Source organism: Calidris pugnax, unplaced genomic scaffold (assembly GCF_001431845.1).
Source record: "Calidris pugnax isolate Ruff unplaced genomic scaffold, ASM143184v1 scaffold32, whole genome shotgun sequence".
NCBI lineage: Eukaryota > Metazoa > Chordata > Aves > Charadriiformes > Scolopacidae > Calidris > Calidris pugnax.
Genome location: NW_015090783.1, coordinates 8,926,022 through 8,945,200, shown reverse-complemented (window position 1 = coordinate 8,945,200; position 19,179 = coordinate 8,926,022). Strand labels below are relative to the sequence as shown.

Below are 19,179 nucleotides of genomic sequence, written 5' to 3'. Positions count from 1 at the left end.
TCAATAATTCTGCAAGTCCTAATGTTATTGTTTTTGAATACTGTAAGCACTTAATTGTTTCTGTTTTGTGGTGTGGGAAACAGTTCAGACTTTTTGCTCTTAAAAAAAAAAAAAAAAAAAAAAAGAAAAAACCTGAAGGGCACACAGTGTAGAGAGAGCAGAAGGGAGCGTTCCCTCACTGATCTGGGGGCAGAGGTGCTTGGAAGCGCTTTAAACAACGCACAGACATGAGAGTGGCCCAGCACAGGGCTGTTAGTGGCCCTGATTTGAAGACACCAAAGCTAAGTTTGCAGGTTTAAATTGTTGCCAACAAATCTCTGAGCTGGTGTCGAGCCCTGCCACGCCACCGTGTCTGAAGACTCGCCAGGAGAGCAGGAGGCAGGGACGCCCATGGGCGGGCTGGGTCTGGATAACACAAATATTACAGCTTTGCTCCCATCCTGTAACCAGACTCCACCAGCAAGACTCGGGTAAGAAAAGGTGACCTGGGAGCACAAGCGGGCTCCGGGCCGAGGAAGGGGCGAGAGGCAGGCACTCTTCAGGCTCTCGTGTCAGCTTTCCCAGAGCTCAGATTACTTGGGACAAGGTAAGACACACACTGCGGGCTGGAGCCACGGAGGTAAGCGGGCAGGGGAGGGGGCCGCCTCCTCTCACATATCTGCAACTCGGCGAGTTTACAGCACAGGAAACACACTGGACAAAAGCCCTCTGTGCTGCAAGGGACGCTGGTAAAGGATGCAGATGCAAAAGGATGGGGTGACTGGAGGCAAGATAAAGAGCAGCTGCGACCCGCATGCCCTGCTGCTGGGATACTAACCCCTCCCTACGCAAGGCAGGAGGCAAACCCTCCGCAGTTCCCTCTCCTATGGCCAAAAGGCTGCTCTCACCTCGGTGTCGGTTGGTTGTCTTGTCGAACATCAGCATCGCGTCGTCCACCTGCAAAGAGAAGGGCTTTGGATCAGATTATTGCTGTTCATTCTCTGACACATTTGCACAGAGCTGCCCCTCCCCAAACTGGAGGGGATCAAGACAAGACCTCCCGTCCTCGAGGAGGAAACAGGGTGTGCACAACAGCTACCACACCAGGCACATCCCCTTGCTACAACCAGCACGGTCCCCCCACCAGCCCAGGGCAGGTGCTGCTGAGCTGAGCCCCCTCGGCCCGGCCCCTGGCAGCAAGCGACCCCGATTGTTTGCCTGCGGCTCCAGCCGGGGGGCAAGGAGCAGGGAAGGCATTGTTCCCAAATCCCAGCCTCAAAGGAGAGGAGAATTAAAGGGGGGGAGAGAAGCAAAGCTGGAGAGGGGAGAGGAATAAGGGGCCTCCCAGCGACAGGGGAAGCGGAGGCCTCAGACAACAGAGCCTGCCTGGGAAAGCTGGGAAGCGCCCCCGCCCCCACCCCAGAGGAGCCTTTCCTCTAAGTGAGGTTTCCCACTGCTGGAGGCTGTAATTAGAGCAAATTTACTGCAAGGCCTGAGCAGGGCTGCCTTCCCGGGGGGAGGGGCGGCCGGATCCCATCCCCCAGCCGGCCTGGGGCTGCTCTCCTCCCCTGCGAGCACATCACTGCCTGGTGCCACTTTTCCCCCCCATCTTCCCGCTGGGTGTTGCCTCGCAGAGACGCATCTGCACCGCTCCGCAGGTCAGGCCGAGCGGGGTTAAAAAATACACTTCAATCCCCTCCGTGTAAGCCCCAGTGTAAACCTGTCCCACTGACCCATCCCTCCTCTCTAATACCACTGCCTTAATCCGATTATGAAACTGGACGTGCAAGTGCTCAGGGGAGGCGGCGGCAGTCTCCGGCCAGCAGCTGCCCTGGCCCTCCTCCTCCTCTTCCACGCGAGACAGCCGCTCCCCAAGTGGCAAGCTCCCTGCACCCCAACTCCATAGAAGGATTATTCCCTTGCCTCAGCCCCTGGAAGCATCTGAATTGCTGCCTTCTCCAGAACAGCCTGCCGGTGAGGCTGTATCCCAGCGCAGGCAGCCCCAGGCTTTGCTTGTGGAGAGCCTGCAGCCCCAGTCAGGGAGGGAGAGGGCTCCAAGCCTCAGCCCCCCAGGAAAATATGGGGCACCCGGCTCCACCTCAGTGCCACAAGGATGGAAGGAGCCCTTGCTAATGTTCATGAGCAGACAGGGATCATCTTTGATGTCCTTGGGCTTATCCAACACGTCCACCCCACAAGAGCGAGAGGTGACAACAGACAACCTGGCTCCCGCTCCTCCTGCCCTCTTCCCATCCCAGCTCAGGCTCTCTTGGCCAAGTCAACAAACACCTGAGAAACATGCCAGGCATCCAGTCAGAGCCATTGGGGATGTAAGACTTCACACCGACCCGAAGCAATTCCTCAGCAGCTTCCCACACAGCCAAGGATCTGGGGGCTGATGGCAGCTCATCATGCTGCCATTCCCCATCACTGCTCCCTCCTGCCCCTGCATCATTTCCCTCACGGTGCCAGCACAACTACGACATGCTGGGGGGAAACCTGATGTGGCTTAAAAATATTTCAAGAGGCTAAGTCCGTTCCTCCATCCAGTTCACAGAAAGGCTGGGCGCACAGCTGTCCTCCCCAGTAAACACTGGGAGAAAGCTGTATCAACGGCACTCTGGCAATCCCACTCCCAAAGACTTCAACTCAGGGAGCCGGAGCCCACAAACCCACCATGATGAGAGATGAAGAAGAAACAAAAACCCAGAGGGGACGAGCACAGCCCAGCTGCTCACTTACTCTGTCTGACCAGCCCCAGCAACAACCTCTTCTCTGCAGAGCCTGGAAAGTGGGAGCAGCTGCAAGCGGCAGAGCCCAGCGCACATCCACACACAAAACCACCTCGCAGCAACGGCCAGGGCAATGGCTGTGGCACTCCTGTGGCGCTCAAACACTTGGAGCCAAGAGAAGTGTAACCATTTCATCCCAAACTGCGCTCCCTACGCCAAGAGGAGAGATGCAGCCTTTTCCGTCTGAGCCTTTTTCTGAATTTCTGCTGGTACTTTGAGAGCAGGTGTCTACCCAGCACCTCAAAACATCTTGTGAAAGCGTATTTACAACATCACATACTCTATTTGAAAGGTGTTTCCTGTCATGAGTTTCATCTAAGATAGACAGACAGATCTATCTCCATCCCTGGAGGGGTTCAAGGCCAGGTTGGATGAGGCTTTGAGCAACCTGTTGTTCAGCCTGGAGAAGAGGAGGCTCCGGAGAGACCTAATAGCGGCCTTCCAGTACCTGAGGGGGGGCTACAGGAAGGCTGGGGAGAGTCTGTTTACAAAGGCCTGCAGCGACAGGACAAGGGGCAATGGCTTTAAGTTGGAGAAGAGCAGATTTAGATTGGATATTAGGAAAAAGTTCTTTACTATGAGGGTGGTGGAGCACTGGAACAGGTTGCCCAAGGAGGTGGTTGAGGCCCCTTCCCTGGAGATATTCAAGGTGAGGCTCGATGAGGCCCTGGGCAAACTGGTCTAGTTGGGGGTGTCCCTGCTGACTGCGGGGAGGTCAGACTAGATGACCTTTGGAGGTCCCTTCTAGCCTGGACCATTCTATGATTCTATGGTGGAAGGTGTCCCTGCCCAGGGCAGGGGATGGGACTGAATGGTCTTTAAGGTCCCTTCCAACCTGAAACCATTCTATGATAGACAGATAAGTATGTGTATACAGACATAATATGTGAATTAAGTCCCACCCCTCTCAACTCTAGAACCCAAACTTGGTGTATAGCTACAACTGGTGGGTTTTATTGCTAGCAAAACCTATCCATGAGCATCTTCTCATCTCCTTTCCAAGGAGATTGTTGAGTTGGTGAGTTGGGTGGTCTCAGACAGCACAGGTAAGACAAAGTGAGGCCCCAGGGGGGTGCTGGAGCCCAGAAAGGCCATTGGGACAGGCTGCAGACTACATTGCTCTGTGGAGCTGGAAAAGGGACCTCACCTGTATCCACAGGCAGCGGCCATTTCCAGCATCCAGCCTCACGCCAGATCCCTCTTTCCACCACCTTCCCCCACTCTGGAGCTAGCAGAGGGGATGGGGAACCGCCTGCCTCACCTCACAGGCCTCCCTGAGGCCCAGCGCTCCCCAAAACACCCCCTTTTTCACACAAACCGGCTGAGGTACCACAGCACGGCCCCCCACCACCAGCAGGCAGCAAGGTGGGCCTACACCAACCCCCCCAACCACAACCAGCTGTGAGTGGCAACCCCCGGCGACAAGCTATTGTGGCGACGAACCTACACACACACACAAAAACCCTTCCAGCCCCCCTCCATCTCCGGGCCTTCCCCGGCTGGGCCGCGCCGGGCCCCAACAAAGGCGGCCGCCGGCGGGGCCGTCGCCATGGCAACGCGGCCGCCAATGGCAGCTGCCGCCCGGATTAGCGCCGCGCACAAAGCCGCCCCGCTGGGCCCGCCCCGCCAGTGGCGGCGCCCTCACACCCACCGCGGCCTGTGATGGTCTGCGGGAGGGCGTCCGAAGGGGGCCTCCGGCCCCCTTCGGACGCCCTCCCGCAGGCCATCACAGGCGAACCGGCATCACACACAAGGGCTTCACACTCTCCAAAAGGAGAAAATTCTGGCAGCGACATCCCCTCCTGCACCCACTTTGTCCCCTGGCGCGGCCTTGTCTGTGGTGAGGGAGAGCCGCCATCTTGCCTCCCCCCCTCCCCACACACACACTCTCCCCGGAGGGATGGAGGTGCCACCTCCTTCAGCCCATGGTTGTGAGGCAAAAAAAAAACAAACACAACCCCAAAAAAACCCCCCAAACGAGTGAGCCAGCTACCCGAGGAATGGATGGCAGGAGAAGCCTGTGGAAAATGGCACTTAAGGGTTGCAGAAGCGCCCCCCAAGTTCATTTTTAATAGGGCGTGGAAATAATCTGTGATCATAACTGGACTTTAACAAAGGCTTTTTTCCTGGGTGAATTGTCTTTCTCCCCATTCTCTCTCACCCCCCCTTAAATAAATATTTGTTCCAAATCTTTAAACACAGCCAAAGAAGCAGATCGCTTTACTAGAAGACTGTTTAGCTTAGTGGTCAAGGCTTTCTCCCAGGGAAGGATTTAACTTGCTGGTCCAGGCTTCAGTCATCCGGCATTTGAGGTTAGAAGTTCAAGGTTTGTTAATTTCAAGCAACAATGTCTCTCCCTGCCTCTAGCCAGGAGGGTCAAAAACGTCAAGGAAAGAAGCGAGGGTCCCAAGAGCAGCGACTCTTGGTCTCTAGGTGTATCCTAGAGATAGGTGCATCCTTCCCAAGGGAACCCACCGCAGGAGACAACTTCTCTGGCAGGTACTTGGCAGTTCAGGGGTAGGTACCACCCCTAGAGCCTTAAACCCAAGCTGTCCATCATCACCTCCTCGCAGTTCTGTCTCCAGCGGCTCTCTCTAGCTTTGAAAAACCAAATGGGAGCACAAGAAAGATCAAGGCTTTGGCTCAGTAGAGGTAACACGTTCAGAAAGTGAAAAATAGGTTTGTCCCTGGGGAGGAAGCTGGTTTAATTCTCCATGGATTTGCCACTGCTGGGACCTCCTGCGGGAGGGCAGCACCTTCATGAGAGGGGGAGATGAGTGCTTCTCAAACCACCACCTGGTTTTAATGAGAGCAGCGGGTGGTGACAGGAAGGGAAAGTGACAGTCACAGGTTTCAGAGAGAGTCTCGCCACCAAAGCAGCCCTCAGCCTAGCTAAAATATTCAGGTGCACAGATATGAGGCATTTCATACCAAAATGGATCCACTGTGATCCACCTGGCCTTGGCCAAAAGATCTGATTTTTTTCAATGGTTTAGTCCCACTCTAGCATCTTTCAGTCTTACTGGGACAGTCATAGGAGTCTGCAAAGGAGGAAGCCAATAACAGCCTCATGTAAATTAAAAAAATAATAATAAAATTTCATCAATTCTCATCACAAGTTTGATGAGAAATGTTGGACGCACTTCCACATGGGAAGACCTTGAAGAAAGTTGTAAATATTCAAGCAAAGGCTTTGCAGAAATAGGCATCTTCCACCTGAACAGCAACTAAAGATGGCTTAAGCTGGTCCTAGAGGGAACCATGGTAAGATAGTTGTAGAAAAATCAAGCAGTAGAGTAAGAGCTGCCGAGTCAGCTTCAATGAGGGGAACGGAAACCAAAACCACCCAGAAACAACTTGGCCATCCTGTCAAGAGAGAGCATCAGCAACCCCATGAGGTTCTCCTGGCTGCTCAAACAGGACAGGCTGATTCCGGGGAGGATGACACATGACCCAGAGACCGGACCCGGGGAGCAGGTGTGCTGTGTCCCCATGGCCCTTCTGGCCCCGCTCTCCAGAGCCCTTCTCAAAACTCTAGGAATGAAACCCGGCCAAAGGGACGGAGCCCACTCCGTGCTACAGGTGAGCGGGACAGCCTGTCCAGGTGTTCCTGCCCGCTCCCACACCACACCACAGGCACCTGGCAAATATCAAATGAACCACCAAAGACCTGAATGACCATTACTGCTACAGCATTTTTGGCTATCTGCCTACCAGATGCGGAGCACAGAGAACCCTTTGTTCCAGGGGCATTGTTGCCACCAGCCAAACTGCCTACTGCTGCAAGAGAGGTGATCAGATTCCCCTTCTCCTCCCCTCCCCATCTGTTCATTGCAACCATGTTACGCGTGAGAATTTGCATAAATTGCCCTCTGATCTGTGGAAGAAAATCCAAAATCCAGTTTGGAAATCCACAGCAGGTTGACAAGTAGCTTTGATCCCTGAAATTTCCAGAGAGCGGAAGATTAAGGATTAATTAATTAACATTCTCCCGATCCAATGTGAAGGAGATCATGCCCAATGTAAGCACAGAACAAGACTTCCTTTAAAGAAATTCCCCATCAGTATCTAAAGGTTCTCCAATTAGTCAGCCAGGAAAACTCATGTCACATTCCCAAGTCAACCACACCATTTTTCTGGCAGGTGTACATGAATATGCATCGGTGACAGACACCCAAGCCCTCATCAAATCCAGCGCCAGAGATACGGTGGTTTTCTTGTGATTGGGACAGAACTAGAGTTGCTGCTCGAGCGAGATCTCAGAACCCATCTCAGCCAAACAGTCCAGAATTTGGACTGAGTATTAGATGGCAGCCTAAAGGTCAGAATCATCCTCAGACCTCAGCAGATCTTTTTTCTTGTTTGCTTCCAGGATATTTTTAGAGAGCAGATCTCTCTCTCTCGGCACAGTCTGCCTCACAGGGAGGCTGAGCTTTCGTGACCGACTCATCCACATACGCAGATCACCTGGAGGCCCAGGGAGAGATGCAGACTGTTTTTAAAGCACTTTTCAAGCACCCTTGGAGCCACGACTGATTAGTGAGTCATGCAAAGACGTCACTGTGAATACATTTCTTGCAATTCTGCTTCACAAAATGCAAAAGCACACAAGAAAACCATGAGTTCAAACACCTCAATTGGGTCCCAGCCCCCATTTCTTCCAGTACCTCTGCATTTCTAGTTTCTGAAAGGACCAACTTCTCTCCTAATGACAAACAAAACACTGGCTGCACCAAATTAGAGCAGAGGTTCACCTTGACCAACACCCCATAAGATACCAACCAACAACAGGCAACTTTGGAAGAACATAAAGACATGGCAAGGATATTACAATAGGCCCCAGAGTACTCCATCACCTTCCAGCCATTTGTGATGCAGGGATTTCCTGGAATCAAAGGAGTGTCTGTGTATTTAAAAGACCTTCCAAGAATTTGTCCCATCATTTTGGAGCGTATGCAAATTTTAGCAACAACATCCTGGGGCAAAGATTTCGCAGCTTAGATAAAGTCCCTGACAAAAAGACCTTATTTGTTCTGAGCTTCCTATCTTGCAATTTATTTGACTTTCTCTACCACAAAACCTCATCAGACCAACCCTTGAAAAAGGAAGATGATCTGGGTTTTTTCAGTTATGATTTGAAACAAATAACCTTGTTTACAAGATCACAGACCCAATGGTCCAAAGAAGTTTCTCTGATGGACAACCCCTTTTCATCCTAGAAATAATACAGAACAAGAGGTTCCCACAGACTGAAGCAGAAGAGGAGGAAGCTGAGACTCAAGCTCCTCTGAGGCATCCTCATACATGTCAAACTAGACAGAGGACTAGCTATGCCTGAGGTGGTAGGTGCAAGATACCTTCCTCCTCTCTCTCTGTTTCAGGTTTCAGTGAGGGTGATAGCCTGAATATAGAGAGGCTGTTGAAATACTTCCTTACGCAGTCTAAAGATCTCCAGCACCATCCAACTTAAGCCAAGACACTTGGCTACAGACACTGTGAACGCAATTCTTTCCAGGACTTCTGTCCTACAGTTGAAAAAATAATCTCCTTTAGAAAGCATGTCCATGGCCTTAGCTTGCATCTCAGAGAGATTCGAGTTTTGGAGCCAGAAGTGTTTCCTAGAGATCCCGCTATGTTCAAAGCCCAAGCAGCTGCACCTGACAAACCATAGCCAGCTTGAGAGCACTTCTCAGTCTCTCTCACTCAACTAAAAAAACCCTTTGTATTTTCTTCCTCAGGAAAACAGCAGCCCATGTTTTTCATTCACAGTTTTGGAAGGGAAAGAATACATGAAGTGATCCTTCTTTGAAGCAGAGAAACTCACACTGTACTTGGGATCCTCTTTGAAGCTTCACCTTTTGTGCCTGTTAAAGCCAAGTATTTTGATATGAAGAACTGGGGTGCCAGCCTCTCCCTTTCTTCCTTTATTCCTAAGTAATACTCATGGATTTCCTCCCTACACATTTTCGTTTCTCTTTTGCCACTTCCATTTTACAAAGCTGAAAGAAGGTTTTGGACACAGAAAGGAAAGAAAACAAAACAAAACAAAAAGCAGGAGAGTTAGAGAGTTAGAGGAAATGCCAAAATGGAAAAATCAGACTTGGGAATTTTGTTTTATGAAATGGGAAACCTTTTCATCTTCAGCCCAACCAAACTTCTGGTTTTTTCCTGCAAATGGACACACGAGGTGTGTTGTTTCTGACCCGAGATGCACTGACGCCAGCTACCTTGGTAGGCTTGCAAACTGCAGTTCACGGATTTGGACCAGAGAGAACATTATGATAATCTAATTTGCCTTCGTCTGTACTCCAGGCCATAGCACTTCCTCTCATAATTCCTACAGCATGTGCCCGCTTTCTGTCTGGACTAAAGTGTATTTTTCAAAAAGCATCTATCCTAATTTAAAGGCCTTAAGTGGTGGCAAATCTAACACACACTTAGGCTTGCGGCCTGAGGGTTACCTAGAAGATAACCTTCATGCAAAAGCCATTCAGCAGCCTGGAGTCCCTGGTCCTCAGGAGCAGAGTATGGTCTCTCCCTGAAGCTGAGATCCAAATTGAGCTTGCCACTGGATTCTCAAAGATTGACTAAAACTCGCCCCCAGGAATCTGGTACCTTGATCTTGAGGAGTCAAGGCAGGGTGACTTGTGCTCCCCTCTCTCTCCTCTCTAGATGCTAAGGGTTCTCATGCCTTCCTGGAGAGGCAGTGATTTTTCTCCCACCTGATCCTAGAAAACTGTGGGGCTGCTCAGAAGAGAGGGAACACAGAAAAAGCCCTTTCCTCGGAGGGTAAGTCCCTAAAAATTCCTTTTTCAGACAGTCCCAGTCCAACTCCAGAAGTACCAGCCCAAAAGATTTAGAAAACATTTTCTTTTTTCCAAGATGAGGATAACACAGCTGAAGCTTCACCACTTTCCACTTAAAGATGCCATAAATTGAGGAGATGGAAGACCACTGAGTCAGGTGCCGAGAGTACCTCTGAAGAAGGGATCCTAGGAAACCTCTGAGAGCTAGGAGGCCCCAGAGTACCATAAACAAACACCAAAAGAGCCTGTGTACCAAAATCATGTTCGCCATGAGTCACATCTGAAATCGAAGGCAAACAGGCTTTTCTTAGCCCTAGAAACCACAGAACGACACATTCAGAGCTCAGAACCCCAGAGCTGATGGCGATGGCCACAGCGGCTTTCCTCCAAAACACAGTTTCGCACTGATCCTGTGCATCAGCCACACAAAGCTGAAAATTTCTCAAGAAAGAGTTCTCCTGACCTTCAGTGGATTATTTGAGGCTTAGCCTGGAGGATGGTTACAGGCCCAGAGAGATGCTTTATACAAGAGCTCTGAGGACCTCTCCTCAGCTGAAATTTCAGGCCAGAGGAATCAGAAAACTGCCACAAAACCAGAAAGTCAATCTGACTAGCCCTGATCTCTCCCCACAGAAACTCCCCAGAGCCAAGAGGCCAGCTGCATCGGCCTGACGCGGAACCGGAGCGCCGGATGTTGTCCGGGATGCTGCTTCTTCAGAAATGAATGGCACTGAGCTATGCAGAACTCTCCCTTCTGCCCAGTCCCAAGAAAACAATCCGACACAACCAGTTCTTGCCAGCCTCCTGACGTCAGGACACCTTTCAGCACATGACCATTAAACAGGAGGAACATAACAGCACAACACCCCAAAAGAACTGGAAGGTGCTCCTCAAACTGAAGAAACTGTAGCTGCTTGTAAACAGGGTGCTACATGACATGCTTCTGCTTCAAATTAACAGAGGTACAGTTAAGGTTAAAAGGGGATTATGCCCAAGACATTTTGTTTTCCTATCAAACGCATCCACCAGCAGCATAGAAGCACACACAAAACAAACTAACAACCTTCAGACTACACAGACACATGAACACCACCACCTTTAGTGGTGACACGATGTAAAAGCTCTTGGGGACACAACAGAGTTTGTTTATTTCTAATAGAACCACACAGAGCTAACAACTGGCAAACATGGGGATATCTGACCACTTTTGCTATTGCTACTTTCTCTTAGGACTGAACAGAAATACAAAGGAGTCCCACTTTGCAGTCATGACAGCATCCCAGGACATGCAGATTTGGCTTCAGAAGCTGACCAAAGGTACCAAGCAAACATTTGTTCCAAACTTTCTGCCCCAAAATTCCCATGATATAGTAAAACTGGTTACAAAATACCCCTTCTTTTCACCAATTAATGTGCCTTAACATAACATCACCCTTTTGCAGGGTCTTTCAGACCAAAGCTTTCATCCCTCACATTCTACAGTTCTCATGGTACTTCCTTGCACATCCACGATGCCATCATCAATGTCCCAGCCAGATTACTGCCCCCACAGACGGACAAGAAGGTTGTGATAGCTACAGAATCCAACACTTCTTGCCCCAAGCAGCAAACCCACACACAACACCACCAAACAACAGTGAAACAGCCACAGTGACCTGCCCCAGAGGTGACCGCATTCAGCATTTGGGTACGATGATCCCCTTCAGTTCCTAATCCCATTAAAAATCTTGGGATCCTTCAGTCTAATACTGCTGAGATTGCTTCTGGGGATGCTAGCCTCCTGACAGAGAACTGGAGGGCCAAGACTGAGCCCCCTTCTATCCTCTGATTGAGTCCCAACTCACAATTTGCACTTCTGGTTGTCATGGACCACAGCAAAGTGACTTCCATCCACAGAAGCCCACCCTTCCCTGAGCCACCAGCTAGCACAGAAGAGCCAGACCACTACAGGGGACAGCCATAATGCCAGATTTTCTCCAAACATTCAAAACTAACACCACCACTTGCCCAAGATTCAGCAGGAGAAGTTTCAGGACCACAAGACTTATTTTTAATAAAGGATTACCAAAATATCAATCACAAGGCTTCGAGTTAGGAACAGGCCAAAATCACAGATTTGATGCTGCAGCCACTCTGTTAGGAGTGTCTACAACCCCTCCTCCAGCATTCAAACAAATTTCCAACCTGTAGGCCACAAAAGGCCTCTGGAGAGGGAAAAACTGGAAAAACATTTCCTTTAGCCCAGGTCCTACTGACTCCAGCAACAAGCACAAACTCTTTGCTTCAAATCATCACAGGGCAGAAGTCACTGGCTGTAGCCCCTGCAAAGACATTACAGCTGCCCAGAGCCTGTAACTGACCTTCAATCTACTTAACACTGTGCAAAAGACTCGCAAGCTCCTAATCCCGCCTCCACAGAAGTTCCAAAAACTCCTTTTTGCCCCAGAAGCAACAGCTTTGATCCAACGCCACTCAAAAGACTTACCTTCCCAAACTGCTCGAAATACTGTTTCACATCCTCCACAGTAGTGTTCACAGACAGACCACCCACAAATATCTTCTTCGTTCGGGTCACCATCTGGAAAAGGGAAGGACAGGAATTCACCGAATAAACCCAGAGCCAGCAGAGAACGAGACTCAAAAGGCCACTAACTGCCCTCCGCTGCCGGGAAGCGCCTGCCCCTTCGCTGCAGCTGAGCTTCCACCTTTTCGAGGCCCCCTGGCCAAAAGTGGCCAGCAGGTCTGTCCCCACGCTGGACACTCTTGCCCTCCCACTGCCCCATCGTGCTTGCCAGCGCCCAGCCACCACCTTTTCCTCAGACAGCATGTTACCAGCCTCTCCCCTCGCCAACCTGCTGCCGCTCTCTTGGCACCTTCACACTGCCATGAAGACGTGGGACATGACTGTCCCCTCCCCAGCCCTCCAGCTCTTCCTGCAGCCCTGCCACTTTGCACAGCCAGCCTCCTCCAGGCTCCCCCGGAGCAGAACGACGGGCAGGAGGCTCTGGCACTGCCCAGGCTTCACCCTCCCAGCTAACAAACTGCACCGCATCCAGTGGTGCATGGAATAAGCCTCATTTCACACCCACTCCCCGGTCACCTCAATGGAGCCCAGTCAACTCCCAGTTAAATCTCTTTTGCTTTTGCAAGAAGGCAAAGAGAAGACCCCTCTGCCACTTGTCACTCAAGCAGCTGGGACAAGGAAGAAAACTAGCTACCCTGATAGGGGCCATTGCTGCCAGGCTGAGGCACACCGACATCCTTTGAAACGGCTCTCCAGCTGCATCCTCCCCTTAGCTGCTTGGCTACACCCCTGCTCTCAGAGGAACACATGGTCCTAATTACCCCAAGGAGCATAGGGCTAATCCGCAGCAATTCCCTGGCTTGGAGAGCAGCCCGTTCTAACACTAAAGCACCTTCTGTCACCAAACTGCTTAATGGAATTAACCCAATTCCTACCATGTGCTTCCTGGCTCCAGTTACTCGGGATACCTGCTCACCAATTGTTCTCAATGCCTGATCCCCCTTACTTCCCTCCCGGCACCAGCCTCCTCTTCCCTCTCTGCTTCTCCACACTGCTTCTCCCCAGCTCCTTCTCCCGTGACCACACTTGGAATGGAGACTCTAAACTTTAAAAGTCCCATCCAAGAGAGTTAAAGGGAGACCCAAAGTCTAAAGACGGTCTCCAGCCGGCTGCTGGCTCATCAGTGAAAAGTTTCTAGCTGCATGCCTGGAAAAAGTTCCTGCAACTGCATATTTCAATGCCAGAAACTCTTGTAGATAAGGTCCAACACCAAACTTCTCCTGCCTTTTCCAGTGCTGAAGCACACAAGGGCATTTCACAAAATGAAACCCTTCTTCCCCTCCCTGCCATACACCTATTCACACACACACACGTGCATAGACACAACCCTCTTTCCACCTGTATCACACTGCAGCGCAGAGCTGTCCTCTGCCTCCTAAGGCCTGAAAATTCCAGACATTGCCTTCACACTCGGAAGGACTAAGTTCATCCTGGGTTTTATTTTACCCTGGGCATTTATTGCACCAGCTTTAACTACTGCATCCGAAAGTACAACCAAGGGGCCTCCTGGTTCCTCCAATGCCACACACACCCCTGGTGCTGAGCCCAACAGGAGGACACTGCAGCACGTCACACTGGCCACGCGGCACGTCATGCTGGCCACATGGCACAGCAGGACCAGCTCCAGGTGAATCCTGAGCAAAACCCCAGGGAGTGACTCCGCTGCCCGCACCGGCAACCTCACAGAGAGGGACAAGATTCACCACCACGAACTTCACCCTCCGGAGTGGCAAAGGCCACCTGTGGTACTTACCTTGGGCTGTGCTCGGCGGGGGAACGCTACCTTCGGGTCAATCTGAAAGAGACATGGGTAAGAGCAGATGAACACGCTTTTACTGCCTATTTACAGAGGCAGGGTGTCCGCCGTGCACAGGGCTGTCTCTGCCCACGCGGCACCTTGCTAAAAACCCACAGGATCTACCTGAGGTGCATAAAACGGAGCTGGGCGCAGACATCTTTCCCTCTCGGTAAGGTGTGATCCAGGGAGACTACAAGTCCCAGCATGCAGTGGTCCGTCGCTGGCTGAGCGCTGGCCAGACGCACCCGGGAGCCCATCACATGCTGGGATTAACAGCCTGGGCTGCACCCTCCCGCTCGCCTGCCCCTGGGTGCCCGGCATCCCCGGCCTCACATTAAAAGTGCTTTCTTTTGCCTTTTTTGCTTTCCCCTTCCGCTCTGCCTACAAGTACAGGGCTCAGCTGGCTACTAACACAGGACAGAAAAGAGGCAGCACACCGAAAAGCCAAACATTTCACCCCACAGAGCACAGGGTGAAGAATTAAAAGAGCAGAGAGGATGGCAGGAATTAAAGCCGGCAGCCCGAAGCCCCCCACCCCGGGCTGTGGGGGCTGTGGCCGCAGGGCGGCCGTGCGGCCCCTCTCCCCGGGCTGCGCTGCACACAATGAGGCGAGGCCTCCCCCTCGGCGGGCTGAGCCCTCCATTGTGCCTCCCCGGCTCCTCCATAAACCTGCCGCCGGCCCCGCGCCGCCATCCAGGTGCCGCGCGTTCTGCTGGGCTCAGCAGGGATGAGCGCGGGCCCGCGGTGGCCTCACAACCACCACAAAAGCCGGGACGAGACTAAGGCCGCTGCCAGCCAAACACCCACGGAAGCCTCCGCTCCTCCTCGGCCGCCACCTCTGTCTTTATAGCCTATTTTTACAGCAACTCCTGCGAAGTTACATCACACCGGGGATGATCCAGACCTACAAATCAGCTTACAAAGACCTGCGGTAAAGGCAGGTTTGGCTCATCCCCCACACTTGGAAAGGCTGCAGCCCGGGAGGGCAGCTCGGAGCGTCGTCCCATCAGCTCAAACAGCCCAAAAGGAAGCTGTGTTTCTCCAGCTCCTCTCGCTGCTTTGTTTCCAGCCTGGCCGCCCTCCCGTCCCACGTCCTTTCACTTGTCACACAGTCCCGGAGCTCGGCCTCCCCGTGCCCTTCCACCAGCTTCTCTCCCTGCCTTCCCCACCTCCATCCTGACTCACAGTCTACAACATAAATAAACTCAGCACGTAAGTAAACAGAGGCAGAAGTGAAGAGCACAAATAAACTCAAAAATAAACCTCCCTCCCCGAGCTCCAAGCGCCGGTAGATTAGCATACCCTCTGGTGCCTCCCCGGGGCATCTGAACCCTCCCTCCCCTCCCGGCACACACACACACACACACCCCCCCACAGCTTCCTGGCTAGTGCAGACACCCACAGCAAATTCTGAGGACAGGGGACGGCAGGAGACCAGGAGGTTGATGGCAGATAATAAGCAAAAACAATAATCTACTGTCTTTTACTTCTCAGCCAGTGTCATTCAGCTCCTGCCAAGAAGATGCTTTCATACTCAGCAATGCTAAGCTCGGCCTCATTTTCTCATTACCCTGAGTGTGATCAACTGGGCAGAGATAACGCGTCCTCCTGGCTGGAGGGAGCAGGCAGTCATTTCACAAATTCTTCTGCACAACCAGCTATTGTTGCAGGTAGAGGGAGGCCGGGGCGACCGACTGTAGGGGCAGCCCTGGGAACACGCGGAGGGGAGCGAGTTCAGTGCCGGACTCAAGTTACTCGAACTGGACTGCTCCTCGGTGGCTGGAGTCTTGCTAATTAAAGCAAAAGCACTGGTGCCTTATTCCCTCATTTCTGGTGTTAAAACAAATAGCCCTGGAGGAGTTGTGTTTCAGTGTCACCCACTGACGTAATGGATCCCTTTTACAAACCCAGATAGAAATCTGCTAAGAGTAAGAGCATTCAGGACTGCTCAGATTGTATCCAAAAAAACAAAACCCCGGGATCAGGCTGTGGTGAGTGGAAGTCACTTGAGCACAAACTGCTTCCACTTCACCCCGCAAGGCTTTTGGGGACAGGGAGGAATCCCACTGATGTGGCAGCTGTACCAAACGGGCCGGCCGGGCTCCTCAGTAACGCTCTTCAGGCCACCCCTGGCACCATTTAACAGCTCGAGTCATCTAACTTCTGCCTTCCCCCAGCCGGAGTCGGTGCCCCGGAGCAGGCAGAGGACGGGGAAGGACCCGCAAGACCTCGGGACTGGGTTTGTTCATCCATCGCACCTTCACTCCGTTGCTCCGCGCTGCCCAAGAGCCGCAGATAGCTCGCTCCCTCCACCACAAAAGACAAACCCGGCAGAAAACTCGGTAACGGCAACAAAGAAACGACAGGGAGACCCGGCACCACCACAGCCCGCTCTCCAAGGCAGCGGCCGGCTGCAGCTCTACGAAGTCACGCAAATCTTTTACCTTGAGACCGCAAAGCCAATTCTCGTATCAAGCATTTCCATAAATAACCCCGTGGGCTGCTGCTATCTAGCTTACAAACAAAGAGGAGTCTGAAAAGCACAAGGTTTCCCCAGAGAATTGGGCCAACGGCACTCGTTAGGGTAGGAAGAATTGGAAAACAATGAAGCAACAAGTTGGGCAGACACTGTCTATCAAGTGCCGCTTGCCAGGAGACACCAAGCCTCGAGAGAAGGCTGCCCTTCCAGGACACCGGGCCTTTTCCTGCAAAGTTTCATAAAACCCTAAATTAGGATTCAGATGAGTTTGTGTCATTTAACCCATGACTCACAGCAGAGCCCTTCGGCTCAGCAGGGAAAAGCCATACGGAGGCTCCACGCGGTACCACCAGACCAACCTCTCACCAGGCAAAAACACCCCAAAACATCTGACCCAGCTGAGAACCGCACTAAATTAAAAAAAAACAAAAAGGAAGGGGGGAGAGGATCAAAGTTCCTAACAAAGGAAGGGCCCTGGCGAAACTGCCCCCATTCTCTCTGCCGCGCTGGTGGGGCGAGCGGAGCAGATGCGGCCGGGAATTTCAATGGCCGGCTGGTCCCCACGCCACGAGGCCCTTCTGTTCTCCTGCAGCGCCCACCCGGCCGCCCCGTCCCTGCCCGTCCCTCCCACCCTCCTGGGCCACAGGGTGGGCACGGAGCGGCTTCACACAATGGAGATGGTGGGGGTTTCGGCTCGCTCCTAGCCCCAAAACGCTTTCAGGATTAGTGCTACAACAGACATCCATCACTTGCCTTTCCAAGAGGGGTCTATGCCAGCCCGCAGGCTCATGATGGGACTAGCTGAGCAGACACCGTGTTTACACAGGCTAGTAAAAAAAAAAAAAAAAAAAAAGAAAAAAAAAAAAAACCCCTGGCCCACCCCAAGCATAGCTGAGCAGACCCCGTGTTTACACAAAGAAAAAAAAAAAAAAAAAAAAGAAAGAGAAAAAAAAGAAAGCCCTGGGCCCTCCTCAAAAGACTTTACCAAAACCCTCCCCCAGAGCAAAACTCACTTTACATCACTCCTGAAAGGAGGAGGGCTGGGAGTCCTGGGGACCCAGCCTCGGCCAGGAAGGCTGGGGTAGGTTTAACCGGGAGCTCCCGTGGGGAGGAAGGACCTGTGCACATCAAAGGGAGCGATCCAGGCAGTTAAACAGGAACAGACATAAATCTCGCTGCAACTCACACCGTAAACCCTAAGAAAGGGGGTCTCGCTCTCCCGCCCTCTCCCTTCTGCCAAGATAAAGGCTGGGACTCCCGAGCCACGCGCTGGAAGAAATAAAACTTGCGCATTTGGACTCCTCAGCAGCCTGTGCCCGGAGCTGGAACGTCTCCCCTCACCGTGCCACCCCCTTGCAGCCCCCGCTGCTCCCCCATCCCTACCCTCACCTTCACCCCAGGGCAGCAATAAGGAAAAGGAATTCAGGGGAAGGCAAGTCACTAAAACTAAAGAGAAGGGACCTCCCACTCAGACACCTCACCCCCACCCCCCAAAACAGCCTGCACATCTCCCGAGCGCCGCAGATTTGCAAGGCAGGACCGGGCACGATACGCCACCAACCCAAGGAGCCACCAAATGCTTTCTGCTGGCCCAGACAGGGCTCCCAATCAGCCTCCCCTTGCAGAGCGAGGGCCAGAGCCGCGGCCGCTCTGAGAGGCCAGCGGTGGCCCACATGGGCGGGCGCTGGCCATGCTTGGAGACAATAAAGTCGTGAACCTCCACGACCGTTACAAAAACTTCGCCGGGGGAAACCACAGGAGAGTCTCTGGGGCGCGCGGCACGAAGGCTCTCTGCCGAGGGGAGGCACGGGCCACCACGGCTTTGGGAAGCGGGGCCTGGGCAGTGGGGATGGCAGCCCTGAGGTGGGGGGAGGGGTGCTGGGCAGCACCCGGGGGCAGGGGCGGCTCCCCTCTCCCCAAAGGCATCCATTTCCCAGTGCAAACCCTCGCCCCAAAGGCGCTCAGGTGTCCCGGCTCCGGGAGGGCCACGGTGGCTCCTCGGAGGGGCCTTACGACCGATGGGCAGGAGGAAAACCATCACCGGGATCTGCAGACCCACAGCCAGGACATGGGCCCTGGTGCTGGGGCGGCACTAGGCTACCCCCCCCCCGGCGAGCAGGACGCAGAAGGGGATCAATCCGTATCAGAAATCGATAGTTTACGACCTCTAAGGGGAAATCAAACACCGCGATCGAGGGCTGCTCCCAGCGCAGCCGCTCCGCCGGCAAATGCACCCCTGCGATGAGGAGAAGTCATCTCACCGTCTTGGAGTCCAGTTCATGTCTGGATTGGGCCAGGACCTTGTCGACGCCAGCCTGGTCCATGAACGTGACGAACCCGAAGCCCCTGAGCCCCGCAGCCCGGGCAGGAGAGGGGATGGGGAGAGAAGAGAGAAAGTTGGTTAAAGTGGCGGCCGGGCCGCGGCGGGGGCGAAGGGAGGCGCGGGCCCGGCCTCTCACCTGGATCTCTTTGTCAGCGGGTCCCGCATCACCAGGCACTCCTTCACCTCGCCGAACTGGCTGAAGTACTCCCGCAAGCCCTCTGCAAGCACAGCGCCCACCGTTGGGTGTCCCCAGCCCGGCACCCCCCCACACAACAACCACCACCCCCACCACCACCACCCCACCTTCTCCCCCCCGACGGGCCCGGCCCCGGCCCCCCGCCATCCCCGGCGGCAGGTGCGGGGCCGCCGCGGCGCTCACCTTGCGTGGTCTGCCAGCTCAGTCCCCCGATGAACATTT

At 53.1% G+C, this 19,179-nt stretch overlaps 1 protein-coding gene across 2 annotated transcripts in view; it reads right to left on the bottom strand.

Annotated features, from left to right (window-relative positions):
• Nucleotides 1-19,177, bottom strand: part of MSI1 (musashi RNA binding protein 1) — a 30,382-nt gene extending 11,205 nt beyond the window's left edge. For both annotated transcript variants that reach the window (XM_014964488.1, XM_014964497.1), the window contains exons 1-6: nucleotides 19,141-19,177; nucleotides 18,898-18,979; nucleotides 18,700-18,784; nucleotides 13,915-13,956; nucleotides 12,063-12,155; nucleotides 888-936 (exon numbers count right to left, since the gene is read on the bottom strand). In XM_014964488.1, the coding sequence (XP_014819974.1) occupies nucleotides 888-936; nucleotides 12,063-12,155; nucleotides 13,915-13,956; nucleotides 18,700-18,784; nucleotides 18,898-18,979; nucleotides 19,141-19,177 (388 nt within the window). The remainder of the gene's footprint in view (nucleotides 1-887; nucleotides 937-12,062; nucleotides 12,156-13,914; nucleotides 13,957-18,699; nucleotides 18,785-18,897; nucleotides 18,980-19,140) is intronic.
• Nucleotides 19,178-19,179: the final 2 nt, after the last annotated feature.